We start from the raw sequence: 21373 nt of genomic DNA, 5'->3' as shown, positions 1-21373 counted from the left end.
CACTTGGCTATTTTTTTGTTGCAGTTTGGGCAGGGCCGGGTCCGAACCCACCACCCTCCGTATATGGGGCCGGCACCCTACCCACTGAGCCACAGGTGCTACCTGCTGGCTAATTTTTGTAGAGATAGGGTCCTGCTACATTGCCAAGGTTGGTGTCAAACTCCTGGCATCAAGACAGCCTCCTACCTCAGCCTCCCAAAATGCTGGGATTACACAGGTGAGTCACCAGGCTGGTTGTGGTACTTTGTAATGGCAGCCCTAGGAAACTAATATAACATCCAAAAGTGGAGACACAGACTGAGTGGCACTTCTTATTGAACTAATCCCAGACAATGCCCAATTTAGACTGTGGGAGTGGGGATGGGGAGCATTTAACCTGCCTTCATTGCCTACACAGGTTCCCACTCTCACTGACTTTAGCTCTTTGGGAAAGCAGCCACCCTCTGCCACCCACTTAGCTGCCTCAGTAATTTTCAGTAACAAGTAGTGAGAAAGTCCTGTGTCTAGTCTCACCTGGTTCCATCTTGGAGCGATACAGATCAAAGTTCACAAAGGGTGTGCCCACGGAGATTTGCCAAACCATCTTTGCCCACCTTGAAACCATCTTTCGGGCGGCGCCTGTGGCTCAGTTGGTTAGGCGCCGGCCCCATATACGGAGGGTGGCAGGTTCAAACCCGGCCCCGGCTGAACTGCAACCAAAAAAAAAAAAAAAAAAAAAATAGCCGGGCGTTGTGGCAGGTGCCTGTAGTCCCAGCTACTCGGGAGGCTGAGGCAAGAGAATCGCTTAAGCCCAGGAGTTGGAGGTTGCGGTGAGCTGTGTGATGCCACGGCACTCTACTGAGGGCCATAAAGTGAGACTCGGTCTCAAAAAAAAAAAAAGAAACCATCTTTCTCAGTCCCAAACTTGCCTCTATTGCCTCCAACCTCTCTTCCAGTCAAAGGGCAGCAGAGAGGATTAAGTCAACACGGTAGGAAAAAGAACAGGGAAGCGACTGCCCTCCAAGACACTTATTTTGTGCCAGCAGCATGCATTATGCTATTAAATCCTCACAATAACTGCATGAAGTGAGAATTATTAGGTGAGGAAAGTGAACCTTGGAAAGGCTGTCATACAATGAGTGTCCAGAGCTGGGTCTCTAACTGGTGGACTCCAAATCTCTGTTCCTTCTGCCCCTCTGTGCTCAGAGTTCACCAGGGTGCTCTAGTCAAACTGAACCTCTCAGAAGGTGAGAGTTAGTGGTGCTTACTAGAAGTTGGAGTTCCGAGCCTCCTGTCCTGGATTCTCCACAAAAAAAACTAGACTTTTAACCCTTGCTGTCTCACACTGGAGCAACAAGGCTCGAAGTGCTGCGAAATATCCCAACTCCAGCAGGCGGCACTGTGAATCAGACACCAGCCTCAGCGTGGGCGGCACCAAGGAAAACCCACCAGGTGGAGCCACACGGAGCATCCAAGGACCCACGTGTGGGGGGCGTGGTCACGCGGAAAGAGGGCGTGCCTGCTGGTCAAGCCCCGCCCCACCAATTCGGGCCTCGCCTCCCGGTGGGCGTGCCCCTAATTCCCTCCCCAAGAGACTCGCGTGGGCCTCTCCCCTCAGGGAGGAGGGCTGCCCAGGGGTGTGCGGTCGTCTCTAGTGGCCCCGCCCCTTGCGGGACCACGTGGCGGGTGCGGGCCGAGCCCGAGGGGAAGAACCTGGCCCGTGGGGAGGTGGGGGGGGACCTAGGCGGTGCAGAGCCGAGCCGAGAACTACGGGTTTGGAGCAAAGAGGAGGCGGCAGCAGCGGCGGCGAGAGGGAGGGGAGGAGGCAGGCGGGCGCATGGGGCGCCCCGGCCCCGCCGGCAGCTCTTCCCCTCCGGCCAGGCCGCGGTGAAGGGTTCCTGGCGCCGCACTCGAACCCGTGCCCTGGGGCCATGCCGGTCATGAAGGGGTTGTTGGCCCCGCAAAACACCTTCCTGGACACCATCGTCACCCGCTTTGACGGCACGCGTGAGTGGGGCGGAGGTTGCGGCTGGGGTCTCAAGCTGAGAGCCAAGTCTCCTTGGGGGCCGGCTGGGGTCTACTGAAGGTGGTGAGACTCTCCCACCCTCCCGTCCCCGGCGAGGAGAGAGAATGGGGTTGAGAGTCTAGGAACTCTGGAGCTGCTTCTCGTAAAGGAACAGGGCCGCGAGTGCCCTTCGAGGGGAGCAGGGGAAAGGACCTAGAGCACGGGCGGGTGGAGGGGGGCGGCCTGTGGGGGAGCCGAGGTTAGGGGGTGTGACTCGAGGCAGGAGAGGCTCCTTGTGAGACAAAAACGGAGGAGGAGCCTTAGGAGCCGCCTACTCCTGGTCAGTGCCGTGCTGGGGGTGTGATGGGGGTATCTGAGATACGGAAGTGGAATGAAGTAGCTGGGCATTCTGGGGTCTACTCTCGGACTACTCCAGCTCCCACTCTCCCCATAAAAAAGGAGAACTTCGGCAAGACCCAGCTTGGATTAAGGTCACACGCCCCCAAATCGTGGGGCGTCTATATCTGAAGTGGGTGAGGCTGGAGGAGGAAGGCGGTCCGTGAGACAGAGGAACTTCCTGCTCGCCCACCCTAGCTTGGGTTCCAGATTCAGCACCTTGGACAGCCACACCACTCCTTACCCGCCTCTTCTCCCGACATTCCCTCTTCCTGCTCTGGAACCTGCCTCCCTCGGGAACCCTGGCGGTGGCCTGGAGGTTGGGGGAGCAGTACCCGAGGGCGGAAACAGAGCCACCCGCCTCCACCGCCCCCCCTCCCTTGTTTCCATAGCGCCCATTACCGGGGCAACAGGCCCTGGGATGGAAGAAGGAGGCTGAGCCCAGAGCTCAGTGCCTCCCAGGCACCTTCAGGGTCCCCATCATTCCGCAGACACTCACACCTCTTAGTTCCCCAGAACTAATTGTGTCTCAGGATCCATCCCTTAGCTGAGACTTTGTCTCTGGTGGGCCCACAGGAGCCTCCCTGTGGCCTCCCACCCATTGTAGCTGGAGGGAACCAGCTTGGGTTCTGCTACTGGGGGTTGCTGGAGCTATACTTTCAGTGCCTCTCTTGTCAGACTTCAAGCACTGGGGATAGACCCCTTTCAAATAGCTAAAGGGATGCTAAAAAGTGAACCTTTCCTGAAAGGCAGGGAAGAAGGCCGCCACTCATCCCTGGCTTCCCCTCTTCACCAAGATTTGTGAGTTTAGATAATCAATGCCCTTTGGGTTCCTATCAGTAAAATAAATGGGTATGATATCACCAGAATCTTTGCCCTGTTCACTCTGTATTGGGATGACAACATAGTGTCTTTAAAAGCAAAACGAATTTGGAAAATCATTTCACCTTCTTTTACTATGTGCCAGGACTTGTCCTCTCCAAGTTAACTCATGTAGCTCACACAACCACCATGTGAGGAAAGTCTATTATACCCCACTTTGCAAATAAGGAAGCTGAGACACGGAAGAGATAGAACTGACTTGCCCAAGGACACAAGTCAGTAAGTGGCAGGGGAAGGGTGCAGGAGCCCAGGCTCCTACTCACCACACTATGCTACTTTCTACAGTGACAGTTCACCAGTTGGAAGGCAGGAAGATAGACTGCATAATCTCTTGGGGTTCCTTACACAACAACCCAGTAGTCCCTGCTTCACTTCTAGGCCACCACTGAATCCTTGTCCCTTTGCTCCATTTCTTCTTACTCTCATTTCAGAATATCCCCAGAGGGGATTAGGAACTTTATGGATGTCTAGGAAGTTTTTGGCTCTGTGACCTCTAACTACAGCTTTAAGAAGGTACTGCCTACCTGGGAGCTAGCTCCCCACTCCTGGCCTTGTGCTGACCTTGACCTGTTCTTCCCACAGACAGCAACTTCCTGCTGGCCAACGCACAAGGCCCACGGGGTTTTCCCATTGTCTACTGCTCTGACGGCTTCTGTGAGCTCACAGGCTACGGTCGCACTGAGGTCATGCAGAAAACCTGCAGCTGCCGTTTCCTCTACGGTCCAGAGACCAGTGAGCCAGCCTTGCAGCGGCTGCACAAAGCCCTGGAAGGCCAGCAGGAGCACCGGGCTGAAATCTGCTTCTACCGCAAGGATGGTGAGGGGCTGAACCTGCCCTGTAGCTCTCCCCAGAGCCCAGACTGCACCCATTGTTCACTGGGCACAGTAGACAACTGGGTGCTCATGCTCACACTGCCACAAGCTACCCATGTGGATCCCTAACCCTCTCTGGGCCTCAGTGTCCCCATCTGAAAGATGAAGACACCAGCTAACAGAATACCTCAGGTTCCTTTTAGCACTGAACATTGGCCAAACTCTTTGCCTACATCTACAACCAAGGAACATTAGGGAGAAAGGCAGGCCATGGGGCTGCTCACACTCTTCCCTCCCTCTCTCCATTCTTCTAGGCTCAGCTTTTTGGTGCCTCCTGGACATGCTGCCCATCAAGAATGAGACGGGGCAGGTCGTGCTGTTCCTCTTTTCCTTCAAGGACATCACTCAGAGTGGAAGCCCAGGACTTGGCCCCCAAGGAGGCCATGGGGACAGTAATCATGGTAACTGCAAGTCTGGGCAGGAGGCATGAATGGTCAAAAGTCCTTGCCCAAGGTCACACAAAATCTCTCCCTACCCAATCTCATGGGACACGCTGTAACTTATCTCCATACTTTTCTTCCCAACAGAAAACTCCCTCCGTAGGAGAGGAGCCAGCTCAAAACTTCAGTCTGCCAGAAGGCACAGCCGTACAGTCCTATACCGATTGACCAGCCATTTTGGGCGCCGGAGCCAGGGAGGCATAAAGGCCAATAATGTGAGTCCCAGTCCCATCCCAACATCTCCCAAGTCCTCCTGCCTTGATTCTGAGGCATCCCTGCTAGTCTCTCTGTTTCCCTGATTGGTTTCCATCCATAGGCTTGTTCCTTTGTCCACCCATTTCCCATGTACTACTCTCTGCTCTATATCCCCCTGCCCACCTCCCTCCATCCCCATCTTCCTTGCTTCCTCAAGAGATTGACATTACTCTGCTCTAATGAAGTCATGAGGATGGTGCTCTAGTAGCAGTTACATCACCTACCCCAGGGTGATATAGATATATTGTGAGGGATGAGATTACAAGCTGCTGTGGTCCTGGAGAGAAAGACCCCATTGACCAGGAGGAATTTGAGAGAGAAGTTAGTGACCCCTTAGGCTAAGGCATATGCCTGATTTGTTATAATCTTCTCAAATAGGATGAGAGTCAAGCCTTATAAATACTCCCCCCCAATCTCAATTGGTTCAAAAGGGGGGTTCTGGACAGAAGGAAAGAACGTCAGTGCCAGCCTCTGAACCTCACTTCTGCACCTTCTGTCCCTTCCCTTGGTTGCCCCTGCAGTGCCCACCTTCCCCTGTCCCTGCCTCTCCCTCTCACCAGCCTTGGCTCTTTCCCCCAAGTGTCCCCAACCACCATCCCTCTCCCTTTAGAACGTGTTTGAGCCAAAGCCATCAGTGCCCGAGTACAAGGTGGCCTCCGTGGGGGGGTCTCGCTGCCTCCTCCTTCACTACAGCGTCCCCAAGGCCATCTGGGACAGCCTCATCCTCCTTGCCACCTTCTACGTCGCGGTCACCGTCCCCTACAATGTCTGCTTCTTGGGTGATGACGACACTCCCATCACTTCCCGACACACTCTTGTCAGTGACATCGCCGTGGAGATGCTCTTCATCCTGGGTCAGACCCTTTCTCTCATCCATCTTGGTGGGTGGGCTGTGGGGGGGCCCGTTTGGCCAAGCTTCAGTCCATCCTGGGCCTGTAGGACCCAGGCATGTTCACAGCCCATCCCTTTCTGAGTCTTTTAAGTTCCAGTGGCCCATGTGCCCTGGCCCTTGTCCCCTGTAGCCTTCAGCCTGTGACCTGTCCTTCCTAAGGACCAGAAGCCCAAACTGTCTTCTCCATTCCTGCCTCTGCCTCCACAAGGCTCTCCAGGGCTTGTTCCCAGCTTTCCTAGTTCCTTGGCCCCAGGCCAAGGCCCCCTAGTAATAGCCTCTTGCACCCCCAGATATCATCCTGAACTTCCGCACCACCTATGTGTCCCAGTCCGGCCAGGTGATCTCTGCTCCTCGTTCTATTGGCCTCCACTACCTGGCCACCTGGTTCTTCATTGACCTTATTGCTGCTCTACCCTTTGACCTGCTTTATGTCTTCAACATCACCGTGGTGAGTGATGCCCATCCACCATACCACCTAGCCTCCCAACTTCAGCCCAGCCTCTCCCATTAGAGCATTGGCCCTAAATCCAGTCCTTGCCATCAATCCATTTGCAAATATTTATCAAGTACCTGTCATAGTCATAGGCCCATGCCGGGTAGGTACTGGGAGAATCTGAAAAGGTCAGCCCTCTTGGGGAGCTGAGCTCACAATCTTTGAGGGAAGCTAAGACAAATGAAAAGCTAACTATGGCTACCAAGGCGGCATTGGTCTGATGCCAATGAGTGGTACTTTTCACATTTTTATTTAACAAACAACTGATGAGCATTTAGCTGTCTGCAGAGCAATGTTTGGGGCCTGGTCACTGTAGGGAAAAAGAACATGGATTCAGCCTCTAAACAGCTAAACTGGTAAGAGGCAGGAATACTGGAGGGGACGTTAGGGACAGAAGAGGTGAACGGTGGCAGTAGGACCTACATATTGCTGCATGGAAACTGGACTGACCCTGGAATTCCAGGCTAGAACATGAGCATGTGTACAAATGACCTGAAACCTGGCCAGTACCTGGGAGGCAAAAGCACCTAGTTGGGCAGAGGCTGGAGTGGTTTGGGAAGGGTGCCTAGGAAGGTGGGAGTAGAGCTAGACCTTCAAGGGTGAGTAGGATTTGGCTGGCAGGAGGTGAGGAGAGAGAGCATTTAGGGGGAGCATAGTAAGCCAAGACAAGGAGGTAGGGGCCGTGGGGTAGATTTGGAGGCGGAGAATGCGAGGACCCATGTCCTCACAGCTCCCTGGGGACTACCTGGAGGTGCTCTGAGTGCCAGTTGTGGACACAGCTGGAAGATGGTAGGTCTTCTCAAGTCCAGGGTAAGGCAGTCCTACTCCGTGTCCCCAGACCCCCTTGCCTGTTGGCTAGGGAAGTGGGGAGCAATTTCCTTGCGTGCTCTCCCTGCTGCACTCAGCTATAGCAGGAAACCACCTACACGCAGCCGGATTTAACTAGCCGCCAACGGGCTGTGGGCCTCTTCTTCTAGCTGTGCACACGTGTGTGCAAGTTTCCACACACGTGCATGTGTGTGCGTCTGCCCTGAGGCTCCAGCCATTCTGAGCAGAGCTCCCCACCCCTCCCCAGGAATGCACTCACCCCTCTGTCCTCACCAGGCAGTATCAGCAGGGGAGAGGGAGAGCCGCAGAGAGCCCTCTGCCCCTCTGTTCAGGGAGTTCCCACTCCTCTGGTACCTTTGAGAGCACTTTACAGTTCACTCGTCTTTCATACACATCATTACAGGGGCACCTCCTACCACCCATTTGGGGCAGATTCTTTTATCCTTTTTCAGAGGTAGGTGCAGAGGCTCAGAGAAGTTAAGTGTCTTGTTCAAAGTCACAGCTGGCAGTGGCAGGCAGGCAATTAGAACTAGGACTTTAGACTCTTATTCTTTCCAACATACCACCCTGCTTCCCTGATAGCCAGGGTACCTGTATGGATGGTCAGGCTTACAGTGGGATTGAAGCAATGCTGGGGCCAGAGACAAACAGAGACAAGACCAATAGGCACTGGCAGCGCTGCCGATTACACAGAAGCAGGCCTGTGACATTCTAGTCCAAGGAGAATGAGAGGAGGGTCCCAAGGGAGTGGGGCCAGCGGCAGATGACTGGGGAAAGACTCGAGTTTGCAGCTAAGAGCTCTGGGAGCTGAGGTCAGGCATTACACCCTGGAGAAGGCTTGTGTGGAAATCAGAGCCACCTCCTTCCCAGCTCTTCACCTAAAACTAAAGGTAATTATACAAGGTGGTTCAGGAGCAGCATAGGGCCAGAACTGTGGGGGATGCTCCTGGAGGCCCCAGAAGGGATAGTGAGGGGCCTTCACACCAAATTCCCTGGGCACTGCCCCAGAGCCCCAGTCCTCATGGCCAAGTTGCCCCCACCCAGAAGACAAGCCCCCTTCAGCTCCCACATCTCCAAGATTGAAAGAGCTAGATGAAGTATTAACAACACAATGAAGACAGTAGTGGTGGTAATATTAGTGAAAGTTTGCAGTACCCTTACTAGGCCCCATTAGCTCCATCATCCCCTATTGCAGCCCAGGCTCCCTCAGTCCCTACTCTCTTGTCCTCAGCTCTCCTCTGTGACTCTCTCATCTACAGCTGCTCCACAAGGGGAAGGGGTCCTAAACCTTTCCTACTCCTCAAACTTCTTGCCTGTCCTGACCCCTACCATGCTTCTCCACATCTCTAGAGACAGTCCCCATTACAACTGCTAACTGCCATCACTGACAACCAGCTTTTGTCCATATCTGATTGTGCCTACAACACCGAGGCTTTGAGCAAGGGCTCTGCAGAGATCATCCTAACTCTGATCACCCCACAGCACAAAATGGACTTTGGTGTCAGGCAGCCCAGACACACCCATCTTGAGTCTTCACCATTACCTAGATCTGTGACCTTGAGCAAGTCACTAGCCTTTCTGAGCCTTTGTTTATTTATCTGCAAATTGGGAACTATAGTGATAATTGGACTACACGCCTAAGTGTTTTTTGTTTTTTGAGACAGTTTCACTATGCTGCCCTCAGTACAGTGCCATGGTGTCACAGCTTACAGCAACCTCAAACTCTTGGGCTTAAGTGATTCTTTAGCCTCAGCCTTCCAAGTAGCTGGAACTACAGGCGCCCATTACAACACCCAGCTATTTTTTGTTGTTGTTGCAGTTGTCATTGTTGTTTAGATGGCCTGGGCCAGGTTCAAACCTGCCAGCCTGGGTGCATGTAGCCAGCATCCTACCCACTGAGTATGGGCTCCGCTTGTGTTTTCTTTTTTTTTTTTTAATGAAGATTACAAATGCTTAGCACAGTGTCTGGCACTTCTAGAAAGCACTAAGTCTTAGATCCTATTCATTTTACTATTGTTCTCTCCCTGGTACATTTCCTGGCCAGTTTCTCAGGAAAGCAGGGATGTTTTTCCTGTTGCAGCCTCTCTCCTGGCTCTAGAGTATATGTGGAGGGGGGAAGGCCCTGGGAGGGGATGAGGTGTAAGGCTCTGATGAGCTGTGCCTGCTGACACCCGCCCCCACCACATTCCACAGACCTCGCTGGTGCACCTGCTGAAGACCGTGCGGCTGCTGCGGCTGCTGCGGCTGCTGCAGAAGCTGGAGCGGTACTCACAGTGCAGTGCTGTGGTGCTCACACTGCTCATGTCGGTCTTTGCCCTCCTTGCCCACTGGATGGCCTGCATCTGGTATGTCATCGGGCGCCGGGAGATGGAGGCCAATGACCCACTGCTCTGGGACATTGGTGAGCCACTGACCCCAAACTGTCACTGACCATATGTCTACCTGTCCTATCCCTAAGCTAATGCCTCTACCACCATCCCAATTTCTCCATTCATCCAACAAACTTACATTGAGTGCTTTCTGGATGAGACGTGGGAATACTGATTTGCAGATAAGGGCTCTGTCTTTGAGGAGAACTCACAACCTAGCTGGGAATAAGACCAGTGATAGGTGATCAAAATACAGTGTAGGAAACACTTGGATAGCAAAGGGCAATGTTTTGGGCAGAGGGAGCAGTGTATGCACAGCCCCAGAAAGAGTTTGGCCTGTACTTTCTCTGCCCCCATCAGTCCCTCCTTCTCCAGGCTTATGAAAGGACTGGCCAGGAGACAGCCGGAGGCTCTCAATGTTTCCTGAAAGGCATGTCAGATCCTGGGCACCATCCCTGACAACCTCTCTCTCCTTTGCACCACTCCTAGCCCACCACATCAGTACCACCTCTTGGATACCTCTGGCTCTGGCCTCTTCCCTCCATCCTTTGTCCCTTCCCAATCCATCTACCTTCCTGTCTCACTCAACCTTATGCAATAGCCTCCATTGACCTCCCTGCCCCCTTCTTATCCCCCACCCCAAACCCTTCCTCACCAAATAGTTCTTTCAAGAATCAACACTGACCTGCCTGGACTCCTTCAGTGGCTCCCCACAGCCCTCAAAATGAAGTCCGCACTCATGCTCACCGTGGGCAGCAGCACTGCACCTTCTCTGTCCCCAGCTGCCTTCCCTTCCTCCCCTATGCTGCATCTATGCTGGGCCTCCCTCCCAAACCCACGGTGTACTGCTTTCTCATGTCAGGCCTTGAACATGTTTTTTTTCTCTGCCATATTTCCTCTTTTGTCTCCTATCTCTTCACCTAGGTGACTTTCCTGTTCCTTGCAATCTCAACTAAAATGCCCTGTCCTAAAAGATCCCCCCTCCACCAGAAACCATCCCTCCTACCCCACAACTGCCAACTGGGTTGGCTCTTCCTCACCTGTTAGGATTCCTAACACACTCTATATGGTAACTCACCTCCTACCTGTAATGATTTAGTTCATGTCTCTTTCCCCTCCTGACTATAACTTCTACCCAGGGCAGATCAAATCTCCGGCACCTTGTACATAGAAGGTGCACAATAAAATATTAGAGAGTTTAAGGGACCCCTGACCAGTCAGCAGTGTAGGGAGTTGGTGGCCTTGGACTGCAACTATTACCAACTCAACACGGGAGGCACTGGCACAGGCTGCTCCAAACACTTCCTGTGCCAACCTGGGCACACCGTCCCTCCTACTGTGTAAATACTGGCCCAAGGTCAAGCCAGGCAGCTCGGGAAAGCCCAGTTCTTTCCATGCAGTTCCTCCATGCAGTCCCTGTCCACTGCTCACCCTCCAGCCAGGGCTCCCTCCATGCTTCCACCCACAGGCTGGTTGCATGAGTTGGGCAAGCGGCTGGAGGTGCCCTATGTCAACGGCTCTGCGGGCGGCCCCTCGCGGCGCAGCGCCTACATCGCCGCACTCTATTTCACGCTGAGCAGCCTCACCAGTGTGGGCTTCGGCAACGTGTGTGCCAACACCGACGCTGAGAAGATCTTTTCCATCTGCACTATGCTTATAGGCGGTGAGACCACACCCGCGGGCGGGGGGGAGAGGGCTCTGTGAAGCACAGCGTGCACATGGGGAAACTGAGGCCCAGAAAGGGCAGTGTCTGCCTGAGTTGTCTACCCAAGTCCAGAAGTCATGCATTCATTCGCTGATGTTTCCTCTCCTGGGACGGGTGGACCACAAAAAGGCCTGGCCTCTTATGAAAGGAATGAGGAACCCAAGTTCATGACCTGGGGCGGGGGGCCATCAGAGGTGCATGGGATCTGCCCCTTTTCTGCACCACCTCCTATTCCCCACCCCTAACCCAGGACCTGGCACCAGGTAGGCATGCAAGAGCCCGCTCTCTCTCCTGCCCCGCGCCAGGAACCCAGAGACGGGTCCAGGACAGGGTGGGTTTGACAGCAGGGGAGGCTGCGGCTGGAAGGGTGGCCACCTCTTACTGGCTGCCCGCTACCGCCGCTGCAGCGCTGATGCACGCAGTGGTGTTCGGGAATGTGACGGCCATCATCCAGCGCATGTACTCGCGCCGCTCACTCTACCACAGCCGCATGAAGGACCTCAAGGACTTCATCCGCGTGCACCGCCTGCCACGGCCACTCAAGCAGCGCATGCTCGAGTACTTCCAGACCACGTGGGCTGTCAACAGCGGCATCGACGCCAATGAGGTAGAGTGCAGGGGCCCGGCTCACCATGGCCTGCCGTGTGGCAGTGCAGCGGGGATGGAGTCGCGGCCCCTTGGATTTGCAATGGGGGCAAATGGGTCCAGGGCAGTGGGTGTTGGACACACGAGTCCACCCAAATCCCCATCGCTTTTTCTTAGCACTGGAATATGGGAGCTGAAAGGGAGCTCAGGCTGCACATTCCCCCTTTAGTCAACATTTCCTGAGAAGCTGCTTTGGGCCGGCCTTGGTAGCTTAGAGATGATTACACTCAGCGCTGACTCTCAGGGAGACCCCAGAATGGTGAGGGAGATGGGGGGATGAACAAAGAGTTCGGAGAGCAGCAGGGCTGTGAAGGAAGAGGGATCTTGGTGCAGTAGAGCTCTCGTTGTGTCTGGCCAGAGGAGTCAGGCAGGGTGGCACAGCAGAGGGAATGTGGTGAAGGACTGGCCTGCTACTTCCCTGCTACTGGGAAGCCATTCCAGGCAGAAAAGAACAATAGGAACATGAGTCAGGAAGTGGTGCCCCAAAAGAGCAGAGGGAGTTAAAGGAACTGAAAGTAGTTCAGTCAGCCTCAGGAATGGGGCCTGAATGCTGTTGAGGAAGGAGGGAGCCCCAGCTCTTGGGTTTAGATTTTATCCTACAAAATGTTTACGCTGGAGAGTGGCAGGAACTAGATTGCTGTAGTATTTCTGAGGGTGAGAGCCAGGAGGATCTCAGAGTGCAGGTTTCTGGCTTAGGCATGGGAGCAGGATGGGAGCATTCCAGGAGGAAGATTTGGCTTAGGGATGAAGGTGAGAGTTAAGAGTTGGTCCACGAGGAGGGTGTGGAAGGTTGCCCAGTAGGGATTTAGAAAGCAGGTCGGGACCCAGAGTTAGGGGTTGGGGTACACAGGTGGTGGGGGAATCATGGGACTGGTTGCCATGCAGGGAGATGTGAAAAGTTAGGAGAGAGGGTGAGCTGAGGAAGAAGGGTCTGGAGAGGAAGTGAGGAATGAACAGTTGGACAGGTGGGAGGAAGACAGGGAGGAAGTCCCTCAGAGGAGCCCAGGTGGAAAAAGAGAGAGAGGTCAATATGCCAAAGTGACCAAGGGGCTTCATAATATGAGGATGAAAATGTGCATGTTAAGTTTGGCCCTAAGAGGTAATTGTCAATGCTCAAGATCTAGTAAAACTCTACGTTTTACAGATGGGAGTACTGAGGCTCAGAGAGTAGAAATGGATTACCCAAGGGATTTAAGAGCAGAGCTGATTTCTAGTCTCCTGGCTCCTTGTTGAAGGCTGACCCTCCGGGGATGGTTCTTGAATGTATGGGGTTGAGCAACCAGGGCATGCATGAGTGACCAGTGTGTGTAGCCATAGAGTGAACAATAAACCTGATCTGTGCCTCAGAAATTGGCTTGGGAGGTTCACATACCAAACAAAATTAAGGTTAGACCCACAGAGGTCATCCTGAAGGTCTGGAATGGGTGACTTCAAAGCAGAGGGCAAGTTGGAGCTCTCACCTTAAAGACAGCTGGGCACATTTTTAGACTCAAGTAGTAGCTGTAGGGGGATGGCCAGAGTGACCTATGCCCCTTATGCAGTTACTGCGTGACTTCCCAGACGAGCTGAGAGCTGACATTGCTATGCATCTGAATCGGGAGATCCTGCAGCTGCCACTGTTCGGAACAGCAAGCAGGGGCTGCCTGCGGGCCCTCTCACTGCACATCAAGACCTCATTTTGTGCTCCGGGCGAGTACCTGTTGCGCCGTGGGGACGCCTTGCAGGCGCACTACTACGTCTGCTCCGGCTCACTTGAGGTGCTCCGAGACAACATGGTGCTGGCCATCCTGGGTGAGGACCCCATCACCACCCACCATCTACCCCAGAACCCTCCAAAGAGGTCTTGGGAATAGCCAGGACTCTAGGGAATGGCACGCCCCTTGTCAATACCTGGAATTCCTGGTGAGGAGTACCCTTTCTTTTTTTTTCTTTGAGACAGAGTCTCTGTTGCCCAGGCTAGAGTACCATGGGGTAAGCCTAGCTCAAAGACACCTCAAACTCCTGGGTTCAAGCGATCCTCCTGCCTCAGCCTCCTGAGTAGCTAGGACTAAGGACACCCACCACAATGCCTACTTTTCTATTTTTAGTTGAGACGGGATCCGGAGTCTTGCTCTTGCTCAGGTGGTCTCAAACTCCTGAGCTCAAGGGATTCTCTCACCTCAGCCTCCCAGCGTGCTAGGAGCAGGCTGGAATACCCTTTCTTGGTCTCTTCACTTACCACCATCCCCTTTGTTTTTGTTTTTGTTTTGAGATAGAGTCTCACTTTGTCACCCTTGCTAGAGTGCTGTGGCATTACAGTTCACAGCAACCTCAAACTCTTGGGCTTAAGCAATTCTCTTGTCTCAGCCTCCCAAGTAGCTGGGACTACAGGCACCCACCACAATGCCTGGCTGTTTTTAGAGATGAGGTCTCACTCTGGCTCAGACTGGTCTCGAACTCACGAGCTCAGGCAATCCACCCATGTTGGCCTCCCAGAGTGCTAGCACTCCTGGCATGAGCCACCACACTGAGCCCCACCATCCCCTTTTGACCATTCCCTCTAACCCTCTGACTCTACCCTAATTTCTTTGGCCATCCTCCAACTCATCAACCTTCCCAGTGACTATCCCCCAACTCATTTGATCCTTTCCCAACAACCCAAAACTCCACTGACCTTTACCCATTAACTGACTCCTCTGGCTATTGTTTATTGATCATCCAAAAACATTGAACATTCCTCTAGTCCTACTCACACCCCTTACTCTCTACTGACACTTTCCCAATTCTGCTGATTATTTCCACCAATCTCATTGATTGTACCACCTTAACCATCCTCCAAACATAGTGACCATCCTCCAAATCCATTCTACTGCTCCCCAATATCCTATTGGTCTTGCTGCCCCAGCTGACTATCCCCATCACTTCTCCACAGGAAAGGGGGACCTGATTGGAGCAGATATCCCTGAGCCAGGGCAAGAGCCTGGGTCGGGGACAGGCCCAAGCTGCGTGCTGAAGACCAGTGCTGATGTAAAAGCACTGACCTACTGTGGCCTGCAGCAGCTGAGCAGCCGAGGACTGGCTGAGGTCCTGAAGCTCTATCCTGAGTATGGGGCTGCCTTCCAGGCTGGCCTACCCCGGGACCTCACCTTCAACCTGCGCCAGGGCTCTGACACCAGCGTATGTAGACCTCCTACAGCCTTTATCCCTTCCAGGGGTCCCTTCCTTCAGCGCAAACCTCTCCTGGATGGAGAGTCTCATGCATCTCCCTCTACTCTGAAAATATTATCCATCAACCCAGGCACCCTCTTCCAAGGCTCCTATGTGCTTAACCTCCTGACCCTAAGGCACTGGCCATCATTCAGCCCCATGGCCCACCTCTCATCACCCTCTTTTAGCTCTACTGCCCCACCTCCTGTTGACCATCCCCCACCCAGCCTCATCCAGACTTCTTCAGAGGACCCTCCCTTTGGAAACAGCACCACTCCTGGCATCCTCGATGAAGTCCCTGTCCTGACTGGGCATTGTCCCCTGGGTCTTCTCACTAAATGTTTCCTGAGCCTGCCATACTTTAGACTCTGAGCTTTTGTCTTTTGCTGCCTTTCAATCTCACTTTGCTACCCAGTGTGACTGTGAGTCAGAGGTGTTATCTGATTCAGTTCCACAGAAAGGTCCCATTCCAAGCCCCCTAACGGTGTTGAGTTGGATGAGGGTCTGCCTAGGGCAGTGGGGAGGTGGGAGTTGGCTTGAACCACACTATGTCCCCACAGGGCCTTGGCCGCTTTTCCCGATCCCCTCGCCTCTCCCAGGTAACACCCCTTCTTGGATGGGCTGAGGTTGCACAGAGGGTGGGGGGCCTCTCCTTGGCTCCAGTGCTGCAAGGGGAAGAGGAGATGGGGCAAAGGCGGCTGCTTAATGAAGGGGCCTGTTGTTCTCTGCCCAGCTACATCAGCTGCCCTCTCTGCCCACAGCCCCGCTCAGAAAGCCTTGGCTCCTCCTCAGACAAGACGCTACCATCCATCACAGAGACTGAGGGTGGCTCAGAGCCTGGGGGTGGACCCAGGCCTCGCCGGCCCCTCCTGCTGCCCAACCTCAGCCCAGCACGGCCTCGAGGCTCTCTGGTCAGCCTTTTGGGCGAGGAGCTGCCCCCATTCTCAGCCCTGGTCTCCTCTCCTTCCTTATCCCCATCTCCATCCCCTGCCCTGGCTGGCCAGGGCCAAAGCCCCTCCCCTCATGGCCCCCCCAGGTGCTCTGCTTCCTGGAAGCCCCCACAGCTTCTCATTCCCTCACTGGGAACCTTTGGACCTCCGGACCTCAGTCCCCGGTGAGATGCCAGCCTCTTCTGCCTCCCTCATACCCTTACTGGCTTCCAGAACCTTCTCTGGGCCCTCTCCCTAGGGTTCCAAATAGTGTTCCTTCCTGTCTCTGCCCCGTTTGCCCACTCTACCTTTCCAGCCACAGCTTGCAGCCCTATCCACTTTGGCCTCTGCTTCTCACCCCAACCCTGCCCTGCTGCTCCTACCCAGCCTCTGCCTGCCCCGCTCTGGCCCTCTGCCCTCCCCATGGTGCTGATGAGCCCCGCCCTGTCCCCAGGATAGTGGATGGCATTGAGGACTCTGGTAGCACAGCTGAGGCCCCTACATTCCGCTTCAGCAGGAGGCCTGAACACCCAAAGCCCCGCTCACAGGCCCCCCCTACAGGTAAAGTAGACTTCAGCTCAGTCATTTGTTCATCCATCCAGCCTTCCATCCATCCAGCTATCTCACATGTAGTAGGAGCCTGCCATGTGCCAGGGACCATGTTGGGAATACAGAGGTAAACCAGACCCAGCCCATGTCAGGCTAGCAAGAAAGACGCATGTACGCAGATAAACAATTCCAGAACTAGTTGCTAAATACCTCGACTGAGACAAGAACAGGACTTTATGATAGGAGAGGAAGATGCCCCTAACTCTGCCTTCTAGAGAAGAGGATACTTCAGTTGCTTCTTAAAGGGTAGGTAGGATTTTGAAGGGTGGAGAAAGACAGTTGTTTAAAGGTATGAAAATCAAAGGGATATTACATTCATATTTCAAAGAGAGACTTCGTACCTAGATCTGGGGGGTGGGAAAGATGAGTCTGGGGAGTTATAGGGCCTCAAAAGCAGCCTAAGGAGTTTGGATTTCCCATTTCCCAGACCCTAGAGCTTTCTCTCCCCTTGCTCTCTGCCTACCTAGACACAGGAGGGGTCCAGCCCACGCTACAGGCTCAGGTGTTCATGCACCTGAACTCACCTGCATCCCCTCACCCCATTCTGCCTGCAGGAACCAGGACCAGCTGGGAAATGGCCACTGAGGCTGAGGAAGTGAAGGAAAAGGTCTGCAGGCTGAACCTGGAGGTGGGTTGGTCTGGCTCCTCCCCTCCAACCTTGGAGAATATCATCTCAGGATCAGAGAAGTGCCTGTTATAGGAGCATTTCAGGTTCTGGAGCCACAGTCCTGAATTCAAATATTCACCATAGCTAGATGACTCTGGGCAAGTTCCATAACCACTCTGAACTTCAGTGTCCTCATCTATTATAAAATTGGGAGGAATAATATTATATTCTTCCCAGAATCTTGAGGATGAAATGAGAGTGCATAAATGAAAGTGGTCTTATCCCTGGCCCATCATAGGTGCTCAGTAACGTTGGTTCTCCCACCCACACACATACAACGGGCTCAGGTTTTCCAGCCTGAAAAGAGGACCTCTTTCCCCTCCACCACTGTGGTAGCCTATGCTGCTAGGGACCTGCCCATACCTAGTCATGGTGCACAAGTCCTTTTCCCTTACACCTCACATCTGAGTGTTAAAGAGATGTGGGGGGTAGAGGATAGGGGACCTGGACACAGATGTCTGAATCCTGGCCAGGAAGAGCCCAGATCCTGTGTGGAGAAGCTGTCTCCACCTTCTGCCCAAGAGATCTTAAAACAACCATAGCACAGGCAGCAGGTCCAGCCCCTGGGAGTCCGCCTTTCTTCTGTTCTGATAAACATCAGCTATCCCAGAGGGTGCCAGGGGCAGGCCCTTGTGCAGCAAGGTTCAGAGCAAGGCTTGCCTCTCTGCTCACTGGCTCAGGCATCCCTTTGTTCTTCTAAGCCACTTGAGTGCCTGTCAGAACTACCAGAGAACCTATTAAAATGCAGATTTCTGGGCCTCACCCAATTTGGAATATCTAGGGTAGGACCCAGATATCTGCATTCTGAAAAGCTTCTCAGTTTATTCTGTACTCACTAAAGTTTGAAAACCACTAATACAGACACTTGAGCTTGCATGAAGAGATCTTCTGAGAATAAGGCTGTATCATCACAATTGTGTGGCCTCTGTGAACACACTTTTCTATATCTTGTAAAAGGAGGGGGTGGGAAATAGCAATATCTGCTGCCCCAAATCTTTTTTGAAAGAGACTGGGATATTTACATCTAGGCAAAAATAACTGACCCCTTCCCTGCCTTCTTCCCAGGGTGGCACCGAGCAGAGAGAGTGGTTGTGAAGGAGCTTTGTAAACTGTGGAGGGGGTGTCGCTGGTTGTTACTGTGGCACCTGTGAAACAGCTTGATGTGTTTCCAACAGATCTCCCGTCTCAATCAGGAAGTATCTCAGCTTAGCCAGGAGCTGCGGCACATGATGGGTCTGCTACAGGCCAGACTATCTCCCTCAGGCCACCCAACAGTCTCAGCTTGGCCACCAGGCCCTCCTTGTCCCCACCTGAGGCCACCAGGCATCTCTCCCTGCATGTCCAGACCACCACCTAGCCTCCAGGATACTACATTTGCTGAAGTCCACTGCCCGGCCAGTGTGGGTACAGCAGAGATGGGGGCCACACCCCTGGACCTGAGACCTTCCATGGTGCCTCCCTACTCCTCAGAGCCTGACCCTCTTTTACCCACCCCCATGCCAGAGGCCTCAACCCCAACCCCAACCTTCAAGAGGCACAGTTTCCGGTCCAGGTCAGACACGTTCCACTGACCCTGGCCCTGGGCCCAGGCCTGTCTGGGGTGGGCATTGCTGCCTGCCATCCAGAGAGAGCTGGGTCCCTTGGCCTCCTGTCTCGAGGTCAACATCCACCAGCTGGTCTGGTTGGCTGTGCATTTCTGGACTTTTTAACAAAGTGTGGTCACCTCTGACCCTATTCCCTTTTCCAAACCTTCCCCATCCTCCCCCTCTGTGAGGGGGAGTCACCTGAGACTATGGAACCCAGCAGGCATGAGATGGACCACGGTGCCCATTAGGCTGGGCAGATGAGATGTCCTGCTTTCTCCCCACGACCTGAAGGCAAGTAGAGATGAGGGAATAGAGGGGTTGGGCAAGGGCTCCAAATCTAACCTAGAAGATAAAGGCTGAGGCCAAGACTGGGCAGGAACTTAGTGTCTACAAGAGGGATGGATTGTAGGATTCTGTTTTGGCGATAGCTTAGTGATACTTTTGCCCCGGTCCCCAGGTCTCTGCTAAAGACTTTGAGAGTCATGTCACCTAGAGAGAGAGGTTAGAGATGCTGGTTGGCATTTTAGCAACCCAAGACTTCTTAGGCTGCCCACAACCGGCCCAGGCTGGAGAGGCTCACCTTATCCTACAGCCCACTCAGGAGACAAACTGAAGTAACCAGATATGTATTCTTTGACTCACACAGCATTTTCTTTCTTTCTTTTTTTTTTTTCTTGAGACAGAGTCTCACTATATTGCCCTGGGTAGAGTGCTGTGGTGTCACAGCTCACAGCAACCTCAAACTCTTGGGCTTAAGTGATTCTCTTGCTTTGGCCTCCCAAGTAGCTGTTTTTTTTTTTTGGCTATTTTTTTTAGTTGTAGTTGTCGTTTGGCAGGCATGGGCTGGATTCAAACCTGCCAGCTGCAGTGTATGTGGCTGGTGCCCTAACCACTGAGCTACAAGCTCCGAGCCCTCCCACAGCATTTTCAAAAGATGAATTAATTGTCAACATTAAAAATCAGTACAAGTCACATAAAAACCCAGGTATTCTATCCTCTCTAAAAAATTTAGATTGGACTTTAACTTCTCAAAAAAAAGAAAAAAAGACTGGGCACAGTGGCTCATGCCTATAATCCTAGTACTCTGGGAGGCTGAGGCAGGTGAATTGCTTGAGCTCAGGAGTTGGAGACTAGCCCGAGCAAGAGTGAGACCCCCGTCTTTACTAAGAATAGAAAAAACTAGCTGGGCATGGTGATGCATGTCTGTAGTCCCAGCAACTGGGGAGGCTGAGGTAAGAGGATCACTTGAACCCAGGAGTTGGAGGTTGCTATGAGCTATGACGACGCCATGGCACTCTACCCATGGCTACAGAGTGAGACTCTGTCTCAAGAAAAAAAAGAAAAAAGAAAAGTTTAGGTCCTCTAACAACCGTGGGCCAACATCCCATCTGGCAATAATCAGCAATCTTCTGGGGCAGGGTGGCCACTGTCCTTTTTAGATGCTCTACTTTGCAGTCATCATATTTCTAGACCATCACCTACCAACTAGTTGCCTTTTCTCTTTTGAAATCTTTGGTGTGTATATTGGAGTTCCCAAAATTTGAGTGTCTACAGATCTACCTGAGAATCTCTTAAAATGCAGATTCCTGGGCCCCACCCACTTTAGAATGTCTAGGATGGGGCCTGAGATTGAGTTTGCAACTCCTACCTTAGAGTCTGCTCCCAGGTTCCTGTGCCTAGTAGGTGCTTTGTGGGTCTAGTAATGTCTGTTTCAACTCCTGGGCTTTGAGTCTATCAACATCTCTGTTTCTGTCTCTCTTCAGGCTGTCACTCAGGATGGTCTCTTCTGCTGCCAGCAACTCAAAACAGTCCCAGCAGCACTCCCTATCCAACCTCTGTCCCCGGGCTTCAACCAAACCTATTCTCCCCCTTTCCAACATGGTCTCACTCAAGGCCTGGACTTCTCCAAAACTTGCCCTGGTCTCCAGCTCTCGTTAAAGCACTCAAGACCCCGGGCTCACTTTTGGATCGGAAATAAACTCTTTATTTTTGTAGTTGTTGGCTCTGGCTGTTTCTGGGGGTTGGTCTGAGAGCCCCAGGGCTTTGGAGGAGCCAACACAGCAGTCACTCCCCCACCATACCCCAGGGCCCTGTTGCTGTCTCTAGGAAGGGCAAAGGCACCAGACAATCCACTTGGCACCACATTCACACCACCGTGGGCTCCAGGGATGAGGGAGAAAGCTTAATGAGTCACTATGGGCCTGTTATACCCTCTTCCCCCTGACACCCCAGTCAAGGCCACATCCACACAGAGTCCTGTTTCAGGCCTAGCTCCTTGGAAAAGTGGGTCCAGGAGATTCCCCGTTCTTTCTGTATAAGCTACTGTTGCAGTGCTAAGTACTACTTGTACCAGGGAGGAGCTTGCCCTAGCGAAGAACCTCCTAGGAATGCTCCTCTGCCTTCCCAGGTCCTCTCTTCCCTCTTGCCTTTCATTTCTCTGATGATCAATGCTAGGGGAACAGGAGGTTATGGATGTTTTAAGAAAGAAGGTAACCTAGTGACCAGATGGAATTAGATGTGAGTACAGTTTTGTGGCGGTTGTCCAGACAGGTCATTTCTTAGCTCAGGCTCCAAAGCTTAATTTGTGTTGACCAGAGTCGTAAGCAAAATGGCCCCATCTGTCTCTGGGGTTAGC

The 21373-nt window shown here is 53.1% G+C and overlaps 1 protein-coding gene across 4 annotated transcripts; it reads left to right on the top strand.

Annotated features, from left to right (window-relative positions):
- The first annotated feature begins 1718 nt into the window (after window positions 1-1718).
- KCNH4 (potassium voltage-gated channel subfamily H member 4) lies at window positions 1719-19025 on the top strand. Of its 4 annotated transcripts, none has more exons than XR_008375422.1 (16): window positions 1719-1986; window positions 3845-4078; window positions 4389-4535; window positions 4662-4789; window positions 5440-5683; window positions 6012-6169; window positions 9236-9443; window positions 10880-11074; window positions 11422-11723; window positions 13303-13552; window positions 14673-14917; window positions 15508-15546; window positions 15709-15858; window positions 15984-16061; window positions 16331-16437; window positions 17040-17081. XR_008375422.1 is itself a non-coding variant. In XM_053567623.1 (16 exons), the coding sequence occupies exons 1-16, from the start codon at window positions 1911-1913 to the stop codon at window positions 18721-18723; spliced, it is 3054 nt and encodes a 1017-aa protein (XP_053423598.1). In that variant the 5' UTR covers window positions 1719-1910; the 3' UTR covers window positions 18724-19025. The 4 variants fall into 4 exon arrangements, 3 of the variants coding, with proteins under 3 accessions (XP_053423598.1, XP_053423596.1, XP_053423599.1); XM_053567623.1 differs by adding an exon at window positions 18328-19025 and having other exon boundaries at window positions 11524-11723; window positions 15709-16061; window positions 17040-17113; XM_053567621.1 differs by adding an exon at window positions 18328-19025 and having other exon boundaries at window positions 15709-16061; window positions 17040-17113.
- The last annotated feature ends 2348 nt before the right edge of the window (window positions 19026-21373 follow it).

This window comes from Nycticebus coucang, chromosome 18, assembly GCF_027406575.1.
Source record: "Nycticebus coucang isolate mNycCou1 chromosome 18, mNycCou1.pri, whole genome shotgun sequence".
Taxonomy (NCBI): domain Eukaryota; kingdom Metazoa; phylum Chordata; class Mammalia; order Primates; family Lorisidae; genus Nycticebus; species Nycticebus coucang.
The sequence above is the reverse complement of the archived record's forward strand: the minus strand, read 5'-3'. Positions and strand labels throughout refer to the sequence as shown.